At 35.9% G+C, this 25,330-nt stretch overlaps 2 protein-coding genes across 2 annotated transcripts; one reads left to right on the top strand and one right to left on the bottom strand.

The window, feature by feature from the left end:
* Nucleotides 1–9,268: 9,268 nt before the first annotated feature.
* Nucleotides 9,269–9,826, bottom strand: LOC138348840 (uncharacterized). The gene is made up of 2 exons (XM_069298424.1): nt 9,516–9,826; nt 9,269–9,416 (listed from the first exon to the last, which is right to left on the bottom strand). The coding sequence occupies exons 1-2, from the start codon at nt 9,824–9,826 to the stop codon at nt 9,269–9,271; spliced, it is 459 nt and encodes a 152-aa protein (XP_069154525.1).
* A 14,581-nt stretch (nt 9,827–24,407) lies between these two features.
* LOC104647539 (uncharacterized) lies at nt 24,408–24,803 on the top strand. The gene has a single exon (XM_010322966.2). It carries the CDS (start codon nt 24,408–24,410, stop codon nt 24,801–24,803), a length of 396 nt encoding a protein of 131 aa, XP_010321268.2.
* The last annotated feature ends 527 nt before the right edge of the window (nt 24,804–25,330 follow it).

Genomic DNA, 25,330 nt, shown 5'->3' with positions numbered 1-25,330 from the left:
TTGTTCCAACAATCAAGTGTGTAGAAACACCCCGAAATGACGGAGTGTACATTGATCAATGGGGTGTCGATGGTGCTCATGATTTGGACTGCCTTTGGCAGTTTTCTTGCCAAGGTTTTGGTCCTCCTCAAGCACCCTTAGGTTGGTTCTTGGGGAGTCGTGCCCGTAAGTTTCGATCCTAAATATGTTGATTTAGATGTTAGGGTCATCTCCTATAACTTTAGACACCAAACAACACGTAAAACATGCAAAGTCACACTAGCACAGACAACGGCTAGTTTCCAAATATCTTGGACGTTCTTTGACGTTTGACTTTCAAACCTCTTCCAGACTCTTCAAACTGACTTCTAATACTATAATTTATCATTTTAAGACTTTACTAACTCATTAAAAACAATTTAGGCTCTAGTTTGACCTATTTCATTTTGAGGGTAGTTACCTTCTCCCCCACTTGGACAACATTCGTCCTCGAATGACACTAAAACACTTTCAACACTTTTAAGAGATAAAGACACAATACTAGCAGCTCGTAACTCTACATCAGCACACACAATACACATAGGTAGGAGGAACAAAAACTCCACATAATCAAAAGACGCAAAACATAAGAAGAAAGTAGAAACAACATCTACAACTTATCATGCAATAAGACTCTACCTTCTTATTTTATATAGGAGGAACTTCCTTCTCCTCATATCAACATGCTCATATCATTATTTCTAAGCACATTATGACCATTTCTCATGAAACACAATTATGCAACATTTTCAAGGAGTTCAATGTTAAGCATGCTTATTTGTTAACTTAAGCAACTTTTTAGAGAATTTATTATAGATGTATGACAACATGATATAGAAAATCATTTAATCTCTTTTTACCACATAAACATAACATCATGAAAATTTGCACAATGCAAGGAGATCAATGTAACTTATTTTTACTTAGACTCTTAAACAAATTCATCATGCTACTAGAAAATTCTGACTCTCAAGCTTGTATATAATACAAGAGGAGATAAAATTCATCAACCCAGCTATTCACCATACTCCCTCACTTAGAAGAAACCCATCAACACAAAAAAAGGAAACTCATAACTTACCGGCACCTTCATACGGTTTTGCTTCCTTGTTAGCTTGGAGAGCATAGAAATGACCACGACTTAGAGGAAAAGGAACCGTACCTTCACTAGGGTATATCTTGGACTCTCTTCCTCTAGCCTCAATAGTAGGACAATCTTTCGCCTTATGATCATCCTCTCCACAACCGAAGAACCAACTACTATTGGCTAGACACTTACCAAAGTGTTTCTTACCACAACTGGAGGAAGTAGGCTTAACACCTTGAGAACCGCCACCTCCTCATAGTTGGCCTTAGTGTAACTAGGACCATCTTTGTTTGGATCCCTCTTTTTAAACCTAGGTTGATTTTTCTCATTAAATATACCCCTCTTCAACTTTATTGTAATCTTACTAAGTTTGGACTCTTCAATGGATTGTGCATACACCATAAGTCTAGATAGCTTCATGACATTATGGAGCAGGTCCATACGACACTCTTCTTTCACAAGGTCGGCAACACCGGTCACAAACCCACTCATCTCATAATTAGACAATAAGGTAAATTTCAAGGAATACTCATCTACACTCATATTACCTTGACTAAGGTTTATAAACTCATTAACCTTCACTTCTATCGTTTCATGGGGAAAGTATTTTCCTAAGAAGACTTCCGTAAACTCTTCCCATTCTATGGTAACCGATTCAACCGGCATATTATCTTCTCATTGTGTGTACCATACTTCAGCAACATCCCTTAATTAGTTTGAATCTAACTCCACTTTCTCTTTATAAGTCACCCCACAGCACTCAAAACCTTATACACACCATCTAGAAACTCTTGTTATCACCTCCAATCTTGGAGCCACGAAAAGTAGGAGGATTCAACCTACAAAGTCTCTCAACATAGAGGTCATGGTACTTTGAAGAGCATTCATTCTAAGCTCTACATCTCGATTAGCTTGAGTTGTCATGGCTTGGGCTAGGGTAAAGAAAGCTTCTCTAATTTCCTCATTAGTCATGTTCGGGGGAACCACCAGAAACTCATTTGCTAGCTCAACTATAGAGACTTGTTCACCTTGAGGTACTTGAACACCTTGGGGAGCTTGTCCACCTTGGGGAGGAACTCCCTCATTCACCACTTCCTCATCAACTCTCCTTGCGGGCGTCTTTCTTGTATTTATTTCTTATAAACACAAGATAAGAGATTATGAAAATACACTTATAACCTCAACTATATGGCACGACACAAGAGTAATGAAAAAAGTGAAACCCTATCGTCCTATAGTCTCGTCACTACCGAAGAACAAGACTCTACTAGACGTTGTTTTAATGATACTTTTAATCCTAAAGACTTCTTCATCACCTTACACTTTGATACCAATTTTTTCACGAAGGTCAGCATCCCTAGATGCGACATGGCATACTCGACCTCTCGGGGGCCTTGTACAATTCGTTAGACATCTTTTATCACATATAGATTAAGAGTAGTGCATAAAAAAATTTCCTCATAATAGACAAACTCTTTTGTAAAATCATAAGGAAGAACTAGGTCTCAACATACACCATCTTAGACATATATAAGATCATAGGGTCACGCCCCTTACATCAGTTTGAAAAGAAACTATAGCGTATTACAAAGTCTTTGAAAAAAAGGAAGCTAAACATAGTCATGTCCTCGAACATATGAGCACATACTGATCTTGAGAGAATGTTATTCCCAAGCTTCAACTTCTAAGAATATCCTCACTTGCCACTTACACTTCTAGAAATAGAAAACATATGGAATTGGCACATTAAATGCACCAAGTATGGTGAGATTCAATAAAACCATGCAAAAATAAATATTTACTTTAAAACATACTTTTCATGATCTTTTGATAAAATCTCATACACAAGTATATGAACCATCTTCAAATCAATATTCACATATAAGACATGTTTAAGTAATCCATAATATACAACTATCATCACTTGGAAACCATATAAACATATAGACCTCAAACCAAAGGTTATCCTAAGACTCACATAAGTAAGGTATGAAGCGGCCGCCCATACAACCCCTTCACACACACCTAAGTGATCCTCAAGACTTCCCAAAGTAAGATTATTCCTTTTTCATCATTATACTCCCTACCTAAGGTTACTCTAAGACTCACTTTAGTAAGACATGTAGAGACCTCTCATACACCTTCTTCAAGCCTACCTAAGCAATCGACAAAGCTACCCTAGATATGAACCTTTATATTAAACATGCATTAAATTAAGTCAACATTGATTCACTAAGCCATTTAACAGACAATAAAGTATTTAGAGGACTTTGCATAATGGTCTTGGAGGACCTAGCGAACCCACCTAGCATCTTCAAGACGTACTTGTGCAATGTATAAGTAGATTCTCATTCAACTACCTACACGTTGTAGATCTATCCAATGACTAGAGTGTACATACCATATGATGAGAATAGGCATTAACTGACATAAGCCATACTAGCTAGGTATGGAATCTGGTGTCATAAAACCCCACACCGTCGAAGGTTTTCCACTTGCCAAAGGTAGAACTAGTAATCATCCCATGTTGTCACATGGTTAAGGAATATCAAAGGTTGCTTTGCCTTTGTTCTTATAGAGTAATCCATTCACGTACTAGTATTTGAGAAGGTACCATCACTAAGTCCTACCAACTCATAATACCCTTTGTTCGAAGGATGGGTCCACTAGGGCTAACAACCATGGTCTATTAGGATTTCTCTTATGAATCCCTTAGAGATGGTTCATACCGTTCCAGCCAACCTACCCCTAATACCGTCATTCCACTCAAAAAGGAAACCATTACGCTTTTTCACTTCAAGGCTTATATGAACCTTCTTTTCATATTCAAGGTTTCATATTCACTTAGAGTTATAGACTTATCAAGAAGGGGCACCATTCTTAGTTCTATTGATTCAATACATGCTCTAGAATACCTCATTTAATCATTCAAGGAAGGTCACCAACTTAGGTCTACCGATCCTAGACTTTCATTATTTCATTCATTCAATATTATTCAAGTACCAAGTAGGGACAACTAGTCTACCACACAAGATACCATATCATTCTCCAAAGGCTCTCCCTAGTCCTTCCCACCATATATCATCTACTAGAGAAGCTATGTATAATATTATAGCATTATTGATCCATACAAGATCATATACACATCACATGAACACTTCACTTTGTACCTTTTCATATCTATTATCATGATCATATCATACTTCACAATATAATGCAAATAAGTCCATGTTGATAACAATTATATCAAGTAAAAACCGCCAACATAAGTGGACCATACCAAACAACAACAATTCAAAGCTAAACGAAGGGATTAGGTCAAGTCACCACCTTCTCATAGCTATAATCATTATCTTTAAGCCTTTCTAATACATTTTCACGTAATAGAGATATTACCCATAATAATATGCATAAGAATAATCCAATAATTTAACTAAATCAATGATCCATCAATACGCAATATAGACATTAACATTACAAGGAAGCCATGAACAATTCTAACATTAATCAATACATACTTCAATATCTCAATACAATCTACACACGAATTCCATAAAATTAATCCATGATCAAACTACCTACATTAGAGCCAAAACTAGGAATTCATGTAATATATGGGTTCATAGTGTCACGATTGGGGAGCACCCCTAGACGTAACTGGTGTTGTCGTCCTCGGAGAAGACTAAGACTACCCTCCTAGAATTCCTCCTAAGATTTCAGAGGTACAAATGTGGAAAAATTAAAAATTTATTATATTGAGGTTCACATAGACCTCTAACTTAATAAACATATATAAATATGGAGTTTACTCAAAATCCTCGCATAGGAAGCTTACATAGGCTTCTTGCTTAGATAATATACATAATATATAAGAATTTAGTTTAATAATATTGTCTCAAACCCTCAATAAAAATAGATAATTGCCACATGGGGAATACAACAATATCTTCAACAATAAGAGAGAAAAGAATGTCTTTAGACTATAAAAATCTGACTAGGCTAGATAGAAACACAATCCTCGAACATTGAGTACCTACCAAAACAAGGGCAGATAGTCCAAGTCTTCTTGAAATCAACCTTGATACCACAACGGCCCGAACCTACATTAATTGTGAAAAGGGAAAGAAATATGGTTTAGTACATCCACTAGTACTAAGTATGGAAACATATGCACATATAATATTTGAAATCATTCTTAAAGAAACATTTTATTCAAAGACATGCTAAGTCACTTTTGAATGCCTTAATGCTCAAATAAGAACACACACAAGTCAATGACCACATATTCATTAATACAAGTCAATATACAACACAAGACCAGCATCATCAATAAAGTCAAGTCAACATGGATATTATCAACATAAGGTCATATCACATGAATAGTAGCATCTCAAGATTATATAATAAAAGCAACTCCAACATAATTTCATAACAACAAAGCATGTACCAAAGAGTTCATATCATCATATCTTATAAGACCCTTACTCATTACCACTTTCCAATACTACAAATGCAATGTATATATGAAGTTTCATAACCCCACATAGTCAAGCAAACAAGGAAAGAGAGCATAAATAATGCCTAACTTCATTTAACATCGCATCATTAATAACCATCATCATATATAGCAATACAAACCAATATCATGTTCATAAGTGACACTAACATCATATAGGATCATCAACATGTAAAGTCAACATTTGCATATCATTGAAGTCATAAGAGCATAAGAACATCATCCTAAGACTTTCCTCAAGACCAATAAGTGCAATGCATAAGCAGAGTCTCACACCCCTACTATACTAAGAAGAACCCCGTAAGTCATTCAAGTTAGAGTTCACTTTATTACATTCATTTTACTTTCGGGAACAATTGTCTCAACCGATAGAGACCACGTGAGATAAATATAGAATCCGGTGTCATCAAACACTACACCGATAGAAGGTGGTTTACTTTCCAAGCTAGGACCAAAACTAGCATTCTAGGTGGATCCACTAGCTAGTATTCCTATGGAGGCAACATAGTTAAGGAACTAGGAGATATTTCTTGAACCCCCTACATTCCCATTAGAAATAAGAGACCTAATCTCTTGAGAATGTTTGGTGAATCTCCCTTTCTTGAAATGACATTAAGTCTTTATTTAACAATCATAAATTAATCTAGGTCATTCATATCACATAATCTCAATAGGCATAGGATGAGAACTTACTTTCATCACACACCCATCATTAGTGAGATCAATTTATCATTATCTTATAATCTAAGACACATAAGAGAAACCACCTTCAAACTTTCATTAACATAGCCTCAACATGATCTCACATTAAACATAATAATATCATTCCATTATCATAGTCATCATATCATATTTTTATAACGTCATATATGATACTTCAATTGCATCACATCATCACCAATTACAATCCTTCGATATTGAAATAAAGAGTAGAAGATCATAATGTCTTACCAAATAGCCTCCATAGCCTTTATCAATAATCTCACCCTAAATTCATCACAATTATACAATAACACACTCATAACTATCATAATATAGTGAATTAACAATAACATAATCAATTTTAACAATCCTAATCATCTTCAAGTCTAATTCATATAGGTTTAGGGTAAAGGATCAATTCATCACAAACTAAGTCAATGATCAAAATATACAACAATTAACCCATAAACAATCATATTCTATCACTAATAAGCAAAGGAACACAATAACAATTCATTTTGAAAGATCAATTTCGAAATAAGTAGGAAACCCATGTTTTTGACAACTTTTGAATTAAATTTTAAAGAGCCTCTTGGGGAAAGAGATCCCAAGAGTGAAGAGTTCCCATACCTAAATATTCCTTGCAGATTGATGGAGAGAAAATTGAATTCTTGAATCCCTATTACCCTTGAACCTTGTCTTCAATGGTGTTCTTTGAGAAAAGAGAGAGAAAGTAGAGAGAAGGTAGAGAGATTTAATTTTGGGAACTGTGGGGTGTTGGGTTAGTTTAAGTAGGTTTAGGTGATATATAGTGCCCCTACTAACCTAATTTACCACCCCCTAACCCCTAATTAATTAAAAAACTGACAAATTCATTTAACTTAAATCTGGCAGTCCAAAATAGACCCTAACCTACGAGACCGAGACCTATAATTCGTAGGCCAGACATCGACAACATACGGTTCAAACATCGTTTGCAACAGACACTAGAATTTTTGTCCCTTTTTGAAAAATTCTAAGTTTTTTCCAACAAATACGATCGACATAGCGTCGATCTATCGATAGCTCGTCGACTTGCTTGTCGTTTTCCTACTGTCAACTTTAAAGTTTTGGGTCATTTACGAGGGTACTCTCCAAGGACCCTTAAGGTGGTCTTAAGGGTCCTTGGGGAGTCGTACACGGACATTTCAACACTGAACACACTCTAACACACTTTTAACACCCTTCTACAAATTTTCATTAATTTTCGACTCTCAAACCCCTTGCAACATCCCAAGACACACTATTGTACATTTCACAATTCACCGGATGTCATTTGACTCTAACATTTCCTAAATGTTTCAAATACATTATGTTAGGCCTATTAACAGTGTTCTAAGTCCTAGTTCTTCATGTGAGGATCTAGATTAGGTCTTGGACTTCTGTTAGTGTTACATTATCTCCCGCTTAGGAACATTCGTCCTGGAATGATACTAAAATCGTTTCATAGGGTAAGACTACAAGCGCAACCAAATCGACAACATATAACAACATGAGTTACAACTCAATCAACATATCAACATGGAATTTATACATAGCAACTCAAATCACAATTTACCACATATAAGAGCTCAACATCACAACATGAGGAATTTCACTCTCAATATCAACATGAGCTCAACATGATCATCAAGTAACTTATGCCAAAACTTCTTACAAAACACATTAACATGCTTAATACCATTTCATAAAGGAAACAATACACAAAACCCAAAATAAGTGCAAATTAAGCTAAAGAGCATTTTCACATGAAACTTATTTTAGCATGTACCTCTACCATCGATATGCATATTCTAGCAAAACAAGACAAATTCAAATTTATTCCTTATTTTCATTATTAACAGGAATAACTAATGTCAATTAGGAAAAATATGAGGATAATGGGACTTCATGACGGCCTCCGCCTCCCATATTGCTCCCTCAACTAGATGGTTTCTTTATAAGACTTTTACGGAGGCCATCACTTTGTTCCTCAAAATATTGACTTGGAAATCTAGATTGAAACCTCTGAATATGAAAGTCTCTCATCCACACCTAACCCTTCAATAGAAAGAATGGATACAGGATCACCAATACACTTCTTTAGCATGGATACATGAAATACCGGATGAACCGAAGTTAGTCCCCTAGGTAGTCTCAACTCATATGCAAATTTTCCGAACCATTGCAAAACCTCATAGGGACCCACATACTGGGGACTTAACTTCTCCTTTTTATCGAATCTCATCACCCTTTTCATAGGTGAAAGTTTAAAATACCATATCACCTACTTCGAATTACAGATCTCTTCTTCTATTGTCGGCATAGGATTTTTTACGACTATAGATTGTTTTCAACCTATCCCTTATCACCAAAAACTTATATAAACCATCATAGATTATTTTGGGACCAAGTAGTGAAGACTCACCAACCTCAAACTACCCAACCGGAGACCTACATCGCCTACCAGAGAGTTCTTCAAAATTTTCCATGGAAATACTCAAATGGTAGCGATTATTATAGGTGAACTCAATAAACGGTAGGTGATTGTCCAATTACATTTGAAATCTATCACACAAGCCCTTAACTAGTCTTCTAGCGTTTGAATAGTACGCTTCACTTGACCATCTATTTGTGGATGAAAAGTGGTGCTAACCTTCACTTGAGTACCCAACCCTTTTTGAAAAGACCTCCAAAAATGAGAAGTGAGTTTAGCAATTCTATCCAATATGATAGAAAAGGGTTCCCATAAAGATTCACAATCTCATCAATGTAGATCCTTGCATAATCCTCCACTGAATATGTAGACTTGACAGTGATAAAATTAGAGGATTTTGTCAATCAATATGGTATAACCCAAATTGCGTCATTTTTCCTCCGAGTTTGAGGCGACCCAACAACAAAGTCCATATTAATTTCTTCCAACTTTAAGTAGGAACACCCATTTCTTGGATTAGACCAGTAGGCTTTAGATGCTCAGCTTTTACTTGTTGGAAATTGGGGCACTTGGATACAAACTCCGCTATGTCCCTTTTCAAGTCATCCCACCAATATACCTCTCTAAGGTCGCGATACCTGTCACCCTAATGAATAGAATATCAGGAACCATGATCTTCTTCCAAAACCTTTCCCCTCAAATCATCAACATTCGATACACACAATCTACTTTGGTACCTAAGAAAACCATTCCCCCTGGTAGAATAATCATTAAACTTGTTAATTACTGATTTCTTCAACTCCATCAATAGTGGATCAAGATGTTTCTTAGACTTCACCTCAACCACTAAAGATGACTCGGGTTTATTATGAACCATAAAACCATCATTTGGGAAATCTTCCAACCGAACCTCCAATCTATACAACCTATGAAAATTTTTTACTAGTTCTTTCTTCCCTTCTTCTACATGATACACACTACCCATGGTCATACGACTTAGAGCATCCGCAACCACATTGGTCTTGCCGGGGTGGTAGACAACACTCATATCGTAATCTTTCAAAAATTCCAACTATCTTCTTTGTCGGAGATTTAAATCCTTTTGAATGAACGCATATTGAAGACTCTTATGGTCGGTACACACATCCACATGAACACCATACAAGTAATGCCTCCATTTTTTCAAAGCAAACACTACGACCACTAATACAAGATCATGAGTTGGATCATTCTTCTCATGCACATTGAGTTTTCTAGAGTCATAGACTACTACCTTTCCATGTTGTATGAGGACACAACCCAAATCCACTCAGGATGCATCACAATATACCATAAAACCTTTGGTTCTCTCTCGTAAACTCAACACTGGAGAAGAGGGAAGCCTATCTTTCCAAATTTGAAAGTTTCTTTCACATGCCTCTGACCACTCAAATTTAACACTCTTATGGGTCAAGGTAGTCAAAAGAGAAGCAATGAACTCAAACCCATCCACAAACCTCCTATAGTACCCGGCTAACTCAAGAAACTTCTAATGTCAATTGGAGTCAATGGTGTAGGCCAATTCTTTACCGCCTCAGTTTTATTTGTATCAGCCTCTATACACTTACTTGAGATAATATGGCTAAGAAAAATGCTACCAATCTCAACCAAAACTCACACTTGCTATACTTGGCAAATAGTTGGTGTTTCTTAAGGACTTGTAATACCATACTCAAATAGTCCATGTGTTCACCCTCATTCTTTAAATATACCAAGATATTGTCAATGAAGACGATCACGAAGGAATCTAGGTAATTTTGGAACACCTTATTTATAAGGTCCATAAAAGTCTTTGGGGCATTCGTGAGACCAAAGGACACTACTAGGAACTCATAGTGACCATACCTAGTTCAAAATGCCATTTTAGGTAGATCCTCAAGTCTCACCCTAAGTTGGTGATACCCCGACCTCAATTCAATCTTAGAAAAGTAGCTTGCCCCTTGGAGTTGATAAAATAAGTCGTCGATCCGAGGGAGAGGATACTTGTTCTTTATGTTGACCTTATTGAGTTTTCGATAGTCAATGCAAATCCTAAGGGACCCATCCTTCTTCATAACAAACAACAGTGGAGCTTCCCATGATGAAATACTAGGTTGAATTAAACCTTTGTTTAATAAGTCTTTGAGTTGAATCTTTAACTCTTTCAACACCGGCGGAGCCATCTAGTAAGGAGGGATTGAAATGGAATTCATATACGGTAACGATTCAATACCAAAGTCTTTTATCGCTGGGGTGGAATTCTGGGCAAGTCATTGGGAAAGGCTTCTAGAAAGTCCTTCACTACGGGGATCGACTCTATTTGAGGAATGTCGAGCTCAAGATTTTTGACTCTTACAATATGGTAAAGACACCCTTTAGAGATCATTTTACAAGCGTTAAAATAATAAATTATACGACCTCTAGTAAATGAGTTACCCCTTCCACTCTAAGACGGGTTCATTAGGAAAATTGAACTTAACTACTCTTGTTCGACAATCAATGGAAGTGAAAAAAGCATGCAACCAATCTATTCCCAAAATGAAATCAAAATCAACCATGTTAAGTTCTACCAAATCCACCCATGTAAATCTATTGGAAAAAATATATAGGACATCTCTTAAAGACTCTTCTAGCCACAACAGAGTCACCCACCTAAATTGTAATCGAAAATGGTTAAATCAAAACATCGGGTAGAACATCAAACTATTTAGCTACTATAGGAGTTACAAATAATAATATAGCACCGGGATCAAGTAAAGCATAAACATCAATGGAGAAGACTTGTAACATACCGGTGACTGACCACAGCGAGGGACTATTTCTGTTCACCCATAGAATACAGAGCATAGAAGTGGTTCCTCTTTGGAGCATCAGCAATATGACCTCTTGATTGAGTTTGACCACTCCCCTTCTCTTGACTCCTCACATTAGGACAATACTTAATGTTATGGACCTTTTTCCACAACTTTAGCAATTTCCCGTTCCAACCAAACATTCACCCCTATGCTTCTTACCACACTTTGCACGAGTAGGCTTGTCACTTGGTGAATTTCCACATCTTCCCTTTTGATACTTAGGGTTAGACACCCTATCCTTTTTTAAATTAGGGAAATTTGAAGGAACTTGGTTGGAAACCCTTTTCTTGAAACTAGGGTTGTCTTGAATCTCAAGCCTACCTTGAAAGAACCTCCCTCATAAGACTTGTCCTCTTAAACTCCTTATTCTTCCTCTTGAGTCTAGTCTCCTCAACTTGTTGAGCATGAACCGTATATGTCCATATTGTTATGTGGAATTGCCAAATTACACTCTTCAACCAAGTCATTAGACACTCCCAACACAAAATGACTCATTTCATCCCTAGGATTGGATACCAAGGAAGGAGCACATTTGAACGATTTAGTAAATTTCAAGGAGTAATATTGCACAGTCACACCTCAAAAATGAAGTTTGATTAATTCTTCTACTCTCACCTCCCTTTCCTCCTTAGGAAAGAACCGATCAAGGAAAGCCCTTTTAAACACCTCCCAAGTGATAGGAACTGCTCCCAAGGCCCTATTGTCTCTCCATTGGGCGTATCATGTTTGAGCTACATCCTTGAGTTGATAGAAAGCTACTCGGACTTTTCATTTGAAGTCAACCCGATAGCATATGGAATCTTGTAAACCTCATCAATGAAGTCTTGGGGATTTTCATTAATTTTAGACCCATAAAAACATAACATATAATAATTTAGTCTAAACACCTCCCAATAAGAACACAGTTTATCACGACCAGGGAGCACCCCCTAGACGTAACCGAAATCGTCGTCCTCGGAGAGGACTAAGACAAGCCTTTTAAAATTTGTCATAACATTTTATAGGTAAAAATGCGGAAAAATTAAAACTTTTATATATTATGGTTTACATACACCTCTCACTTAATAAACATATATACATATAGAGTTTACTTAGACTCCTCGCATAGGAAGCTTACATAGGCTTCTCGTTTAGATAATATACATGACATATAAGAATTTAGTTTAATAATACCGTCTCACATTAAACCATCTACAATGAGTAGAACATTCTGGCGTAACCCTCAATAAAAATAGATAATTGCCACTTGCGGAATACAACAATATCTTCACCAATAAGCGAGAAAAGAATGTCTTTAGACTATAGCAAATTTGACTAGTCTATAAAAAGGAACCATCCTCGAACAATGAGGACCTACCAAAACATGGGGAAAAGTCCAAGTCTTCTTACAATCAAACTTGAAACCTCAACGGCCAGAACTTATATTTTTTTAGAAAAGGGAAAGAAATATGGGTTAGTACATCCAGGTGTACTAAGTATGGAAACATATGCACATATAATCTTTGAAATCATTCTTAAATACATTTTTTTCAATGTCATGCTAAATCACTTTTTCAAGCCTTAATTATCAAATAAGAACACATACAAGCCAATGATCACATATTCAATAAGACAATTCCATATGAAACACAAGACCAACATCATCAATAAAGTAAAGTCAACATGGATATTATCAACACAAGGTCATATCATATGAATAGTAGAATATCAAGATTATATAACCAAAGCAACTCCAAAATAAAGTCATAACAACAAACCATGTATAAGAGTTCATATCATCATATTTTATAAGACCCTTATTCACAACCCCTTTCAAACCTACAAGTTCAATGTCTATATGAATTCCTAAAACCCCACATAGTTAAACAAATAAGAAAAGAGATCATAAATAATGTCTAACTTCATTTAACATAGCATCTTGAGTAGTCATCATCATATACAGTAATATAGACCAATAACAGATTCATAAGTGAAACTAACATCATATAGGATCATCCACATGTAAAGTCAACATTTGCATATCATTAAAGTCAAAAAAAGCATAAGAATATCCTCCTAAGACTTCCCTCGAGTCCAACTAGTGCAATGCATAGGTAGAGTCCCATACCCCTACCTATACTTAGAAGAACCCCTTAAGTCATACTAGTCAGAGATTCACTTTATTACATTAATTTTACTTTTGGGAACAATTGCATTAATCGACATCGACCATGTGATCTAAACATGGAATCTGGTGTCATGAAACCGTACACCGAAAGAAGGTGGTTTACTTTCCAAGGTAGGACCAAAACATTAACATAGCATTCTAGGTGGATCCACTATCTATTATTCCTATGGAGGAAACATAGTTAGAGAACTAGGAGATATGTCTTGAACCTTGTACATGTCAATTAGCAATTGGATCCCTCATCTCATGAGAATGTTTGGTGAATCTCCCTTCCATGGGGGAGTAAACACCTGTCATTGTCAAGTTCATTCGGTGCTAAGCTAAAGTCCACTATTAAAATGTCATTAACTCTTTATTTAACAATCATAGATTAATTTAGGTCATAGGAGAGTAACCCCCTTATATAGCATATCACACTATCTCCTTTAGCATAGGATAAGAACTTCCTTTCATCAGACAACTATCATTAGTTAGATCAATCTATCATTATCTTAATCTAAGGCACACGAGAAAAACCATCTTCAAACTTGCATTAACATAGCCTCAACATGACCTCACATTCAACATAAATCATATCATGTCATTATCATAGTCATCATATCATATCTTCCTAATTTGGTCACATATAATACTTTAATTTCGTCACATCATCACCAATTACAATCCATCAATATTGAAGTAAAGAGTAGAGGATCACAATATCTTGTCAAATAGTCTTCATAGTGTTCATCAAGAATATTACCCTCAATTCATAACAATTATCAAATAACTCACTCATCATCAGTATAATATAGTGAATTGGAAATTAACATAACCAATTCTAAAAATCCTAATCATCTTCAAGTCCAATTCATAACTAGGGTTAGGGTAAAAGATCCAATTCATCACAAACTAAGTCAATGATCAAGAAATACAATAATTAACCCAGAAACAATCATATTCTATCATTAATAATCAAAGTAAAACAAAAACAATTCGATTTGAAAGATCACTTTCGGAATAAGAAGGAAACCCATATTTTTGACAACTTTTGAAATCAATTTAAAAGAGCCTCTTGGAGAAAGTGATTCGAAGAGTAAGAGTTACCATACCTTAAAAATACTTAAAGATCGACGGAGAGAAAGTTGAATTCTTGCATCCTTAATACCCATAACCTTGTCTTCGATGGTGTTTTTGGGGAAAGAGAGAGAAAGTATAGAGAAGGTAGAGAGATTTGAGTTTGGGAATTGTGAGGTGTTGGGTTATTTTAATTAGGTTAAGGTGTTAAATAGTGACCCTACTAACTTACTAACCACCCACTGACCCCTAATTAACTAACTAACCAACTAACTGACTAATTCATTTAACTCAAAATTAGGTAGTCCAAAATAGACCATGACTTTCGAGACTTCGACCTACGGTCCATAGGTAAGATGACGGCACCGTACTGTGCAAACGTCCGTTGTGATAGAGACTGGAATTTTGGATCCTTTTTGAAATATTCTAAGTGTTTACCAACGACTATTATCGATGGAGCGTCGATCAATCGACGGCTCGTCGATTGTCTCGTTGTTTGCCTACTGCCAATTTGGCAGTTTTGGGTCATTTCTGAGGGTCCTCTTCATGGACCCTTAGGATGGTCCTTGAGGAGTTGTACCCAAAATTTTCGAAGTTAAGCACACTTTAACACATATTTAACACCCTTATAGCAATTTTAATTAATTTCCGACTCTCAAAACCCCTTGCGACATGCCAAGGCACACTAGTGTACATTTCACAATTCACCGGATGTAATGGACGTTTTCACTCTAACACTTCCGAAATGTTTCAAATATATTATATTAGGCCTATTATTAGTGTTTTATGTCTTAGTTATTCATTTGAGGCTCTAGATTAGGTCTTAGACTTACGGAGTCTTACACATAGAGTTTTTTATCTTAAAACATTCAATTAACAACAATTACTTCATAAAACATTGATTTAAATCCTTTCATGCAATAACTCATATTTATAATTCAAAATAGAACTTTATGGTTTTAGTAAGAATCTTTAAAAAGCCTTAGGAATTTTTACTCTTTGAATGGAAGATAAGTCAAGGATGAAACACCACCATACTTTATTGAAGAATAGCCACTAAATTGATGGAGAAATCAATGAAGAAATCCAATTCTAGCTTCAACCTTGCTACAAGCTTCAGTGGAGTCTAGAGAGAATTCTATTTTGATCTTGTGTTTTGATTTTGAATGATGAATTCTAAATTAGGTTTTAGGCTTATAAAAAACTTAATACGTAAAAACACCTAAATAACCACCCATGATTTAATTAGGATGCTAGGTGAATTTACCAAAGTACCCTTCACTTGGCGGAGACTTGCAAAAAAATTACAAAGGCCTCAATCGACGGTCCCTGTCGACGGGGCGTTGATCAACCTACAAACTGCTCTGCTGGTCTATGGTTTTGATAAGAGACTTGACATTTGGGAATTTATCTCCCACAACCATGTGTGGAGAAACACCCCCAAACGACGGAGTGTCCTTTGATAAAAGGGGCATCAATGGTGCTCGTGGTTGGTAATGCCTTTGGCAGTTTCTTGCTAAGGTTTGTGTCCTTCTCAAGGACCCTTAGGGTGGTCCTTGGGGATTCGTGACCGGACATTTTGACCTTAAATAGGTTCATTTAGATTTTAGGGTCCCTCCTATAAATTTAGACACCAAAAAACACGTAAAACATGCAAAGGCACACTTACACACACAACGACTAGTTTCCAAACGTCTTGGATGTTCTTTGACATTTGACTTCCAAACCTCTTTCAAACTCTTCAAACTGACTTCTAATACTATAATTCATCATTTTAAGACCTTATTAACTCATGACACACATGTTAGGTTCTATTTTAACCTATTTCATTTTGAGGGTTGTTACAACAACAATGAGGGAATCAATAGGATGTGGCTGATGCATCATGGATTCATGAGTTCTTAAGGATGGATTTTAACATTTCAAAAATCTAAGATGTGTTATAGAGACTAATATAAGTTTAAAAAGGTTTAGACATTGTTTTAAGGTCAATTTTGATGAATCTAAGGCATTTAGGATGTCTGGAAACCAAAACGTCCAAGAAGGTCCATGACGTTCGAAAACTAGTTCAATGAGGTGCTAGCGTGCCTTAACATATTTGACCAGCTTTTAGGAGTCGAAAAATGATGAAAATTGGTGGAAGGCTGTCTAATATATATTAAATTTAATTCATAGTCTAAACATTTGGGCACGACTTCCCAAGGACTAACCAAGGACCCTTGAGGAGGACCCTTACATTTTGGGGTCAAAGGATTGCCCACGGCAGTGTGCACAGACGAGTGCCATCGATGAGGCGTGTGTCAATGGACGAGGCGTCGATGGCCACCGTTGATGGTCACTTATGCAAAATGACCCTTTAAATATTTTGTATAAGTGACCATCAACGGAGGTAAAGTCGGAATCTCGAGAAATGTACGCCAAGTTTACTGAAAATCAAGATGCTCTTGAGAAGGCGACTCGTGAGTTAGAAAGGCTAAGATGTGGTTTTGATGACTTTGACTCATGTGTCAAAGAGAAGGTAGAAGGGATGCAATACGAGGATTTGGAAGGAAAAGGACGTCTGAGTGAGGGTTACCTGCTGATACTATGATACATGTTTCAACAGTACAAGACTCAGGAAAGCAGTGGAGAAGCAGGGCCATCATGGATTGCATAGTGGACTTTGCCCCTGTGTAGGTTTTTCTATATGTATTTCTGTTATTTCCATACATTTAAATGGCCCCTTTGTGGGTTTTTCACTTTTGTATTTTGTTCTTTACTTTTCCCCGTTTATTCCCCTTGTGAACATTAATTGTTCATATGTGAACTTTACTTGGGGGGTGATTAACTGGTTTAATTCCACACGTATATCGATCAAATGTGTTAGGCCTACCCTTGGCACAAAAGTGTCCCATGTATGTTTAGGACACGATATATACGTTTTTAATTGTTTGTGTGATATGTTGCTTTGAATGAGGACATCGCAAACCCACTCCCTGACAAAAACCCCCAAAGTATACAAGTCATTACTACAAAGTCCAACCAAATTTTTCGAGTCTTAAGTTTTCCCAAAACAAAAGAAAACTTCTATCTCCAGATCCTAAAACACTATTCTACCCTCTCAAGAAGATGAGATAACAGCTATGGACAAAGGAAATAATATCCAGACTGATTTAACCGAAGAATAGATGATCGACATACAGAAGTAATGCAAAACGCACCTATATCATCTACAGTTTCCCCCCAAAACCCCAAAGTTAGAAAGCATTGAAGAAAGTTATGAGGAGGCAGTCGCCCGCAAACCGTCACTCAAAGGAATCTTGGCAGAAGGGGACCAGAAAGTAACTCTCGAAGCATATCCACAAGAACGTCGAACAAGGATGGAGCCATTTCGTGTGCCCTCATTTTCAAGCATTATTGGTCTAGTATCATGTTTAGGCCCGTCGAAAGAGAATCTTTCCAAGTGGGATCAGAGGACCTCCGCAAGACTTGTGAGTGTCATCCCAATGAGAAAAGGCACACGATAGAGGAGTGCATAGAGTTTAAGAATGCGGTCCGTTATTTGCTCGATATGGATAATATCGCGAACAGTTTGAGTGAAGGCATCATCATCACATGTGATGAACCACAGCTCGACATAATGGTCACTGAGAAGACAATATTCTATCGTTGCTCATTCATGTCTTTTAAGAAAACAATGTTGGCGGTCTATTCAGAATTGGTTCAAAACAGAGTTTTCACCCCTTTCTACAAAGATGTGGACGGTTCAAAACAGAGTCTTCACCCCTTTCTACAAAGATGTGGACGTGTTATATTCCCTTTGGTTTGAGGTTCGGAAACGTTGCCCTTATCACAATGCCATAGACCATAGCATTGAAAATTGTCTTGCATTCCGCCACGACATGGAATATCTCATCAGCATAGGAAAGATTAGAGTCGAGTGTTTTCCCGTGGTTGATGCTACAATAGAAGGAGAAGGGTTGAGATGGAGTTTCCTTTTATTTTTAAAAGATTTGTTTTTTATTTTGTAATTTCCTTGTAATCGTAATGAATGAATGAATAAAAAAATATTCTTTTACTCGCACTACGTAGGGCCTGAATTCTCCCAGTGAGATACGTAGGCAGCCTTCCAAGGCCAGGACCCTATCTTTCAAAGTTTTCATTTTTCCCTTTTCATTCTACAAGGAAATGCGAGGCTGAGATCAACGGACGTCAAAGAGATCCAGCAAAAAGACCTTAGCTCAACGTGATTTTACCTTTCTGAGATAATTTCAAATTAAAACGAGCAAACTCCTGCTCGTTCAAAAAATTGTATTCCCCTTTACTCGTGGTTTAAAGTGTCGTCAAACAAAGCAACTTAATGTGTTTATCTGTTCTCTATATGATATCCTGTATTATGTATTCCAAACTCAACCTAACAAATTTGCCTTTGAGTTGTTTTCCTCACATGCACTCACAAAATTGTTTGTGTCGATTAAACTAGTCGATCATCCATACTTAACTAGATCTAAAGGGCCTGCAGATTTGTCACGAACCAAAACGAGTCGTAAGTGGCACCCACACTTAACCTCCTAAGTGGGCTAAACAACCAATTTAGCCTAATTTACAAAATACAAAGATAATGCGGAAACTCAAAATCTTACTAAATAACATTTCCCAAAACCTGAAAGTCATCAGATCAAGGATATCTAATCTCCAATACAACGTATAAAAATATCAAATACACCAAAAAAGAAGAATAGAATGGTATGTGCCCGAAAGTATACGACATCATGTCATGACCGAGAGAATCCAACACAAGCTTGAATGAATAGCTCACCCTGGAACCTGATATGCGGGAGACTAGCTAGAGCTGAGGGCAATTTGAAGTCATTGGTACACTTGCTGCATTTCATAAAAGGAAACAAAGAGAAACACAAGTATGGCTCAGTACGGGACAACATGTACTGAGTAGGTATCATCGGCCAACCCAAAATAGAAACTAATATACAATGAATAATTGTATGAACTCAACTATAGCAATTAACAGGTGATAAGAAACAAACAACTTGAACAAGTGTCAACAATATCAAGATCATCCATGAGGACTCATGCCTCCAACTAAACTATTGGGGGAAATTGAGTTCTTTGAAGTTGAGTAATTCCGCTAATGCAATATGTTTTTCCTTTAATATTATTGTGTCGTAACGTGACACTCCAATCCAATTATATTGTATCAGAATGTGACACTCCAATCCAATTATACCGTGTCGGAACGTTACACTCTGATCCAAAAATACTGTGTCGAAATGTGACACTCCGATCCAATTATACTATGTTGGAACGTTACACTCTGATCCAACTATATTGTATCGAAACGTGACACTCCGATCAAATAATACATTTAATTTATCAGTTATTATCACCACTTTCAATTCATTGATAATATTTCATCAAGCCTCTTTATGCAAGGCATCATTTTGATAAGAGGTTAGAAATTATAAATTTCACGGTCTCAGGATTTCAGACCAATCACAAACCACATAACCAAATCACAATCTCGCAATCAAAGAGTCAAGTACATAGAGAACTTCACAATATCATTCAATACATATCAATCACTATTAAGAGTTTACTATCAAATTGCATAAACCATAACCTACCTCCACCGAAGAACCGAAGTCATGCAAGCTATTTTTTCAACACTTTTCCTTTTCTCAAAGCCTCGGATCTTTTCCAATCTATCAAGTATACCAGATTTGTAAATACGAGCCTATAGACATCTATATTGCTATATTTCTAGCTTAGATCCCACAAGTCATCAAACACAAATCTATATTCAAGTTCCTAATCTTGACATCACTTAATATGCTAAGTTTCTCATTTCTCAATTCAATGTTAGGGTTAAGTCTTAATTCTTTCCATTGACATAATCTTAATTGTACTTAAATAATTTGATATACCTAATTTTTAATTACCTATATCTATAATTCGAAACTTAAATTTATAACGAGATACTTAAAATTATGTGCAGTATCCACGACCTTCACTTTCAAGCCACTCTATTCATTTTATATATTATATGTATGTAATAAATTAGTCCATTGACAATAATTAATTGTCCATTAACAAGTCTTAAAATAAGCCACGAACACAAATTCACATGAATAAATAAATAATGTTTAATTCATTTTAATACATTAACACTAAAAAAAACTACCAACTAATATTGTATAATCACTGTAACCTCATGTTTCTAAAATAACAAATTCCTACACAAACATATCATATTCATTAACTTTCAAATTCTTGGCCAATACTATATCGTAATTATCTTTTACAATTTATTAACAATATAAACTAAGATAATTAATCCACAAGCTGCCCATAAATTTTAACTTCAATTCTTATTAATAAGTTTAACATTATAATAAGACTTTAGTTCCTCAATTCAATGATTTTCAACCAACATATATAACAACAATAATTCTCACCATAATATTAAAATAATATATATCCCTCCCGCAACCATTAATTTGTGGAAAGTAATATTGACCTTCATTATGCATTACCTCGAGAAACTTTTAGCACATTCCGACGAAGTCAAAGTTGAGTTCTCTCGCACAATAGTTTTCGCCGCACATTATTTGTATAAGGATAGAAATGATAAAAAAAATTCTTTTTATTTAATTTAATTTTTGTTACCCTAATTGTATACCTAACTAATTATAAAGGTATTAAAAGTGACCCACTATTAATGTTATTTTGTTTAACCACCAACTAAATACATTATTAAAATTACCCCACTAATTTTATAATTATAATTACAAATAGTCCAAAATATCTATTTGAAATCTATCGGAAAGTATTTTGATGAAATAAAAGTTCTAGTACTCAAAACGATCAAAAGAATAGTTACAATAGATACCAATTTACCCATCGTTCGTCCTCGAACGATCAAAAGAAGGTGAGGATACCATAGGGTACAAGAATCAACAAAAACCTGTGAATATCTTTCGTGCATATCATGCTCAGTCTCCCAAGGTCTTACCTCAAATGCATCAACCTATCAATGGGGGAGCTATATCTCCTTACTATGTCTCAATAGTGTCATATAACTATTCAAGTGGTAGCTATTGTTGTATGTAAACTCAGCTAACAACAATTGTATTCTCAATAGCCATCAAAGCTAATCGCACATACATATACAACATATTCTCAAGGACCTTGACATAACTATTAGGTGGAATCTTTTTCATATAACCACCATAAAATGTTGAATCAATACGGATTCCAATAAGAAGTGAACCTAAATCAACCACCACCCTACTCATAGTGCACAAACCATCATAGATATTTTCAATATTTCATTCTCACAACATAAACTTTCCATGAACTTATGTTATATATAAAAAAATAACCTTTAGACGTAAGGTACTCATCAAGGGAAAATTAGACTTATCTAACCTCGAGAAAAAAAAGATCAAGTAACCATCCATCGTGTGATACAACCAAGCATACATGACCTCTAACAACATTCTCAAAATGCTAGATTAGTAGATATTATAATCAAACCTTAAGAATGAAAAAACTACAATGGTCTTCACATTCCATAGCACACAGACAAATCATAATACTGATGATGAGATAACTTTAAGTCTATCAAACAACTATAAGTTTTCATGGTATCTCTCTTTTAAATTCTCGTAAGCAATGTTGTGTGTGTTGGATCACTAGTATACTTCAATTATCATAAAAAACACCAAATCTTTCATATCTGGAATGAACAAGTCCACCCTACTAGGAGGACAATCATAGAATCGGTACACTCGATCCACTACTAATGACTCATCCTTGGAATCGAAAACACACACGGACTGAATCATACTCTAAACCACACCGAGATTGAAGTAGTTGGTCACATAAGAATGTACATAACCAAGGTCGAATAACTCTAGATACTCCTTTCTTAGTGCCCATATCAAAAATTTTCATTCATCTAACTCTATCGCTTTGATTTTCCAGCCACCACAATCACCAATTTAGTCTCTATTATAATTGCACACAAACTTGATTTATCGAACACGAGCTTGAGTGAATAGCTCACCCTGGAACCTAATATGCGGGAGACTGGCTAGAGCTGAGGGCAATTTGAAGTCATTGGTACACTCGCTGCATTTCATAAAAGGAAACAAAGAGAAACACAAGTACAGCTCAGTACGGGACAACATGTACTGAGTAAGTATCATCGGCCAACCCAAATAGAAAATAATATACAATGAATAATTGTATTAACTCAGTTATAGAACTTAACAGGTGATAAGAAACAAACAACTTGAACAAGTGTCAACAATATCAAGATCATCCGTGAGGACTCATGCCTCCAACTAAACTATTGGGGGAAATTGAGTTCATTGAAGTTGAGTAATTCCGTTAATGCAATATGTTTTTCATTTAATATTATCATGTCGTAACGTGACACTCTGATCCAATTATACCGTATCGAAACGTGATCCAATTATACCGTGTCAGAACGTGACACTCCGATCCAAAAATACAATGTCGGAACGTGACAGTCCGATCCAATTATAATGTGTCGAAACGTGACACTCTGATCCAATTATACTGCGTTGGAACGTGACACTCCGGTCAAATAATAACTTTAATTTATCAGTTATTATCACCACTTTCAATTCATTGATAATATTTCATCAAGCCTTCTTTATTCAAGGCATCATTTCGATAAAACGTTAAAAATTATAAATTTCACGGTTTCAGGATTTCAGACCAATCACAAACCACACAATTAAATCACACAATCTCAAAATCACACAGTCAATTACGTAGAGAACTTCACAATATCATTCAATACATATCAATCACTATTAAGAGTTTACTATCAAATTGCATAAACCATAACCTACCTCTACCGAAGAACCGAAGTCGTGCAAGCTATTTTTTCAATACTTTTCCTTTCCTCAAAGCCTCCGAGCTTTTACAATCTATCAAGTATACCATATTTGTAAATACGAGCCTATAGACATCTATATTGCTATATTTCTAGCTTTGATCCAACATGTCATCAAACACAAATCTATATTCAAGTTCCTAATCTTGAGATCACAATAGTTTCCGCCGCTCATTAGTTGTATAAGGATAGAAATAATAAAAAACATTCTTTTTATTTAATTTAATTTTTGTTACCCTAATTGTATACCTAACTAATAATAAAGATAGTAAAAGTGACCCACTATTAATATTAATGTTATTTTCTTTAACCGCCAACTAAATAAATTATTAAAATTATCCCACTAATTTTATAATTATAAATACAAATATTCCAAAATAGATATTTAAAATCTATCGAAAAGTGTTTTGATGAAATTAAAGTTCTAGTACTCAAAAATATCAAAAGGATCGTTACAAGATTCCTTTCCCGGCCAAAGTTCAGACAAAGGAAAAGAAGAATGGGGGACAACAACGAAGAAATCAGTCTTACTAACGTTGTTTTGGCTCAACCTACCATGGCGGATCAGAACAAGCTGATTATACAGTTGATGCAATAGATCGCTGAGATGAGAGTGGAGATGCAAAGGAGACAGAATCTACCTCCACCAGGTTTTACTACCAATGCTACTACTAATGAGAGACCTCCTCTATATTCTCCCTCTTCAAACATGGATCCAGCTCAGAATCCGCCGTCTACTCCTGCTCAAAATCTGTCAGTATTAGACTTGACGACACAAAATCCTCAATACGCCTACGCCTCTTACCAAAATCCACCACCTCCTCAAAAACAATCATTCTCAAATACCACCTCATTCCCAAAATACCCACCATCAAACCACTCCACCACTGCAAAACCAGAATCAAAACAAAAACTAAAATGCATTCCACCCCCAAACTCCTCACCACCACCAAAACCAAAATATAATCCCCAACCCTATCCGCAAAACTACCAAACTACATAGAATGCCCAAAGTCCTTCCGTTGTTCCAACCCAACCTAAAAGAACAACTTTCCAGATTTTTATCCCAACTGAGCACGACGTGCATGGTTTTGAGATTGACCATTACGAGGACAAGGAAAGAGAGTGGAAGGAAAACGAAGAGGCAAAATAAAAATATAAAAGAAGAGATCAGAACAGTAGTGAAGAAGTTCAAATTCATTCCCGACGTTGCTGGTATGAACTATGAAGATTTATGCATTCATCCAAATATGGACCTCCAAGAAGGGTTCAATATTCCAAAATTTGACACTTTCAGAGGAGTAGGGAATCTTATGACCCATCTGAAATCCTACTGCGACCAGCTTGTCGGGGTTGCTAGAGATGAATCTTTGTTGATGCGTCTCTTTAGCCAAAATCTATGCGGGGAGGCTCTAGAATGGTTCACTTCCCATGAGACTAGACAATGGCCCAGTTGGAATGCCTTGGCCAAGGATTTTATCAATCGATTTGCCTATAATATAGAAATCGTTCCCGATAGCTACTCCTTAG

This window comes from Solanum lycopersicum, chromosome 5 (assembly GCF_036512215.1).
Source record: "Solanum lycopersicum chromosome 5, SLM_r2.1".
In the NCBI taxonomy this organism is placed as follows: Eukaryota; Viridiplantae; Streptophyta; class Magnoliopsida; order Solanales; family Solanaceae; genus Solanum; species Solanum lycopersicum.
Note: the sequence above shows the minus strand (reverse complement) of the source record. Positions and strands in the feature narration are given on the sequence as shown.

Excerpts from the sequence above, each read along its gene's own strand:
- LOC138348840 (XM_069298424.1), bottom strand. The coding sequence starts at position 9,826 with ATGAGTGTTGTCTACCACCCCGGCAAGACCAATGTGGTTGCGGATGCT. Across the intron at positions 9,417-9,515 it reads AGGGGGAATGGTTTTCTTAG|GTATCGCGACCTTAGAGAGG; the intron begins GTACCAAAGTAG and ends TTAGGGTGACAG.
- LOC104647539 (XM_010322966.2), top strand. The coding sequence starts at position 24,408 with ATGAGAGTGGAGATGCAAAGGAGACAGAATCTACCTCCACCAGGTTTT.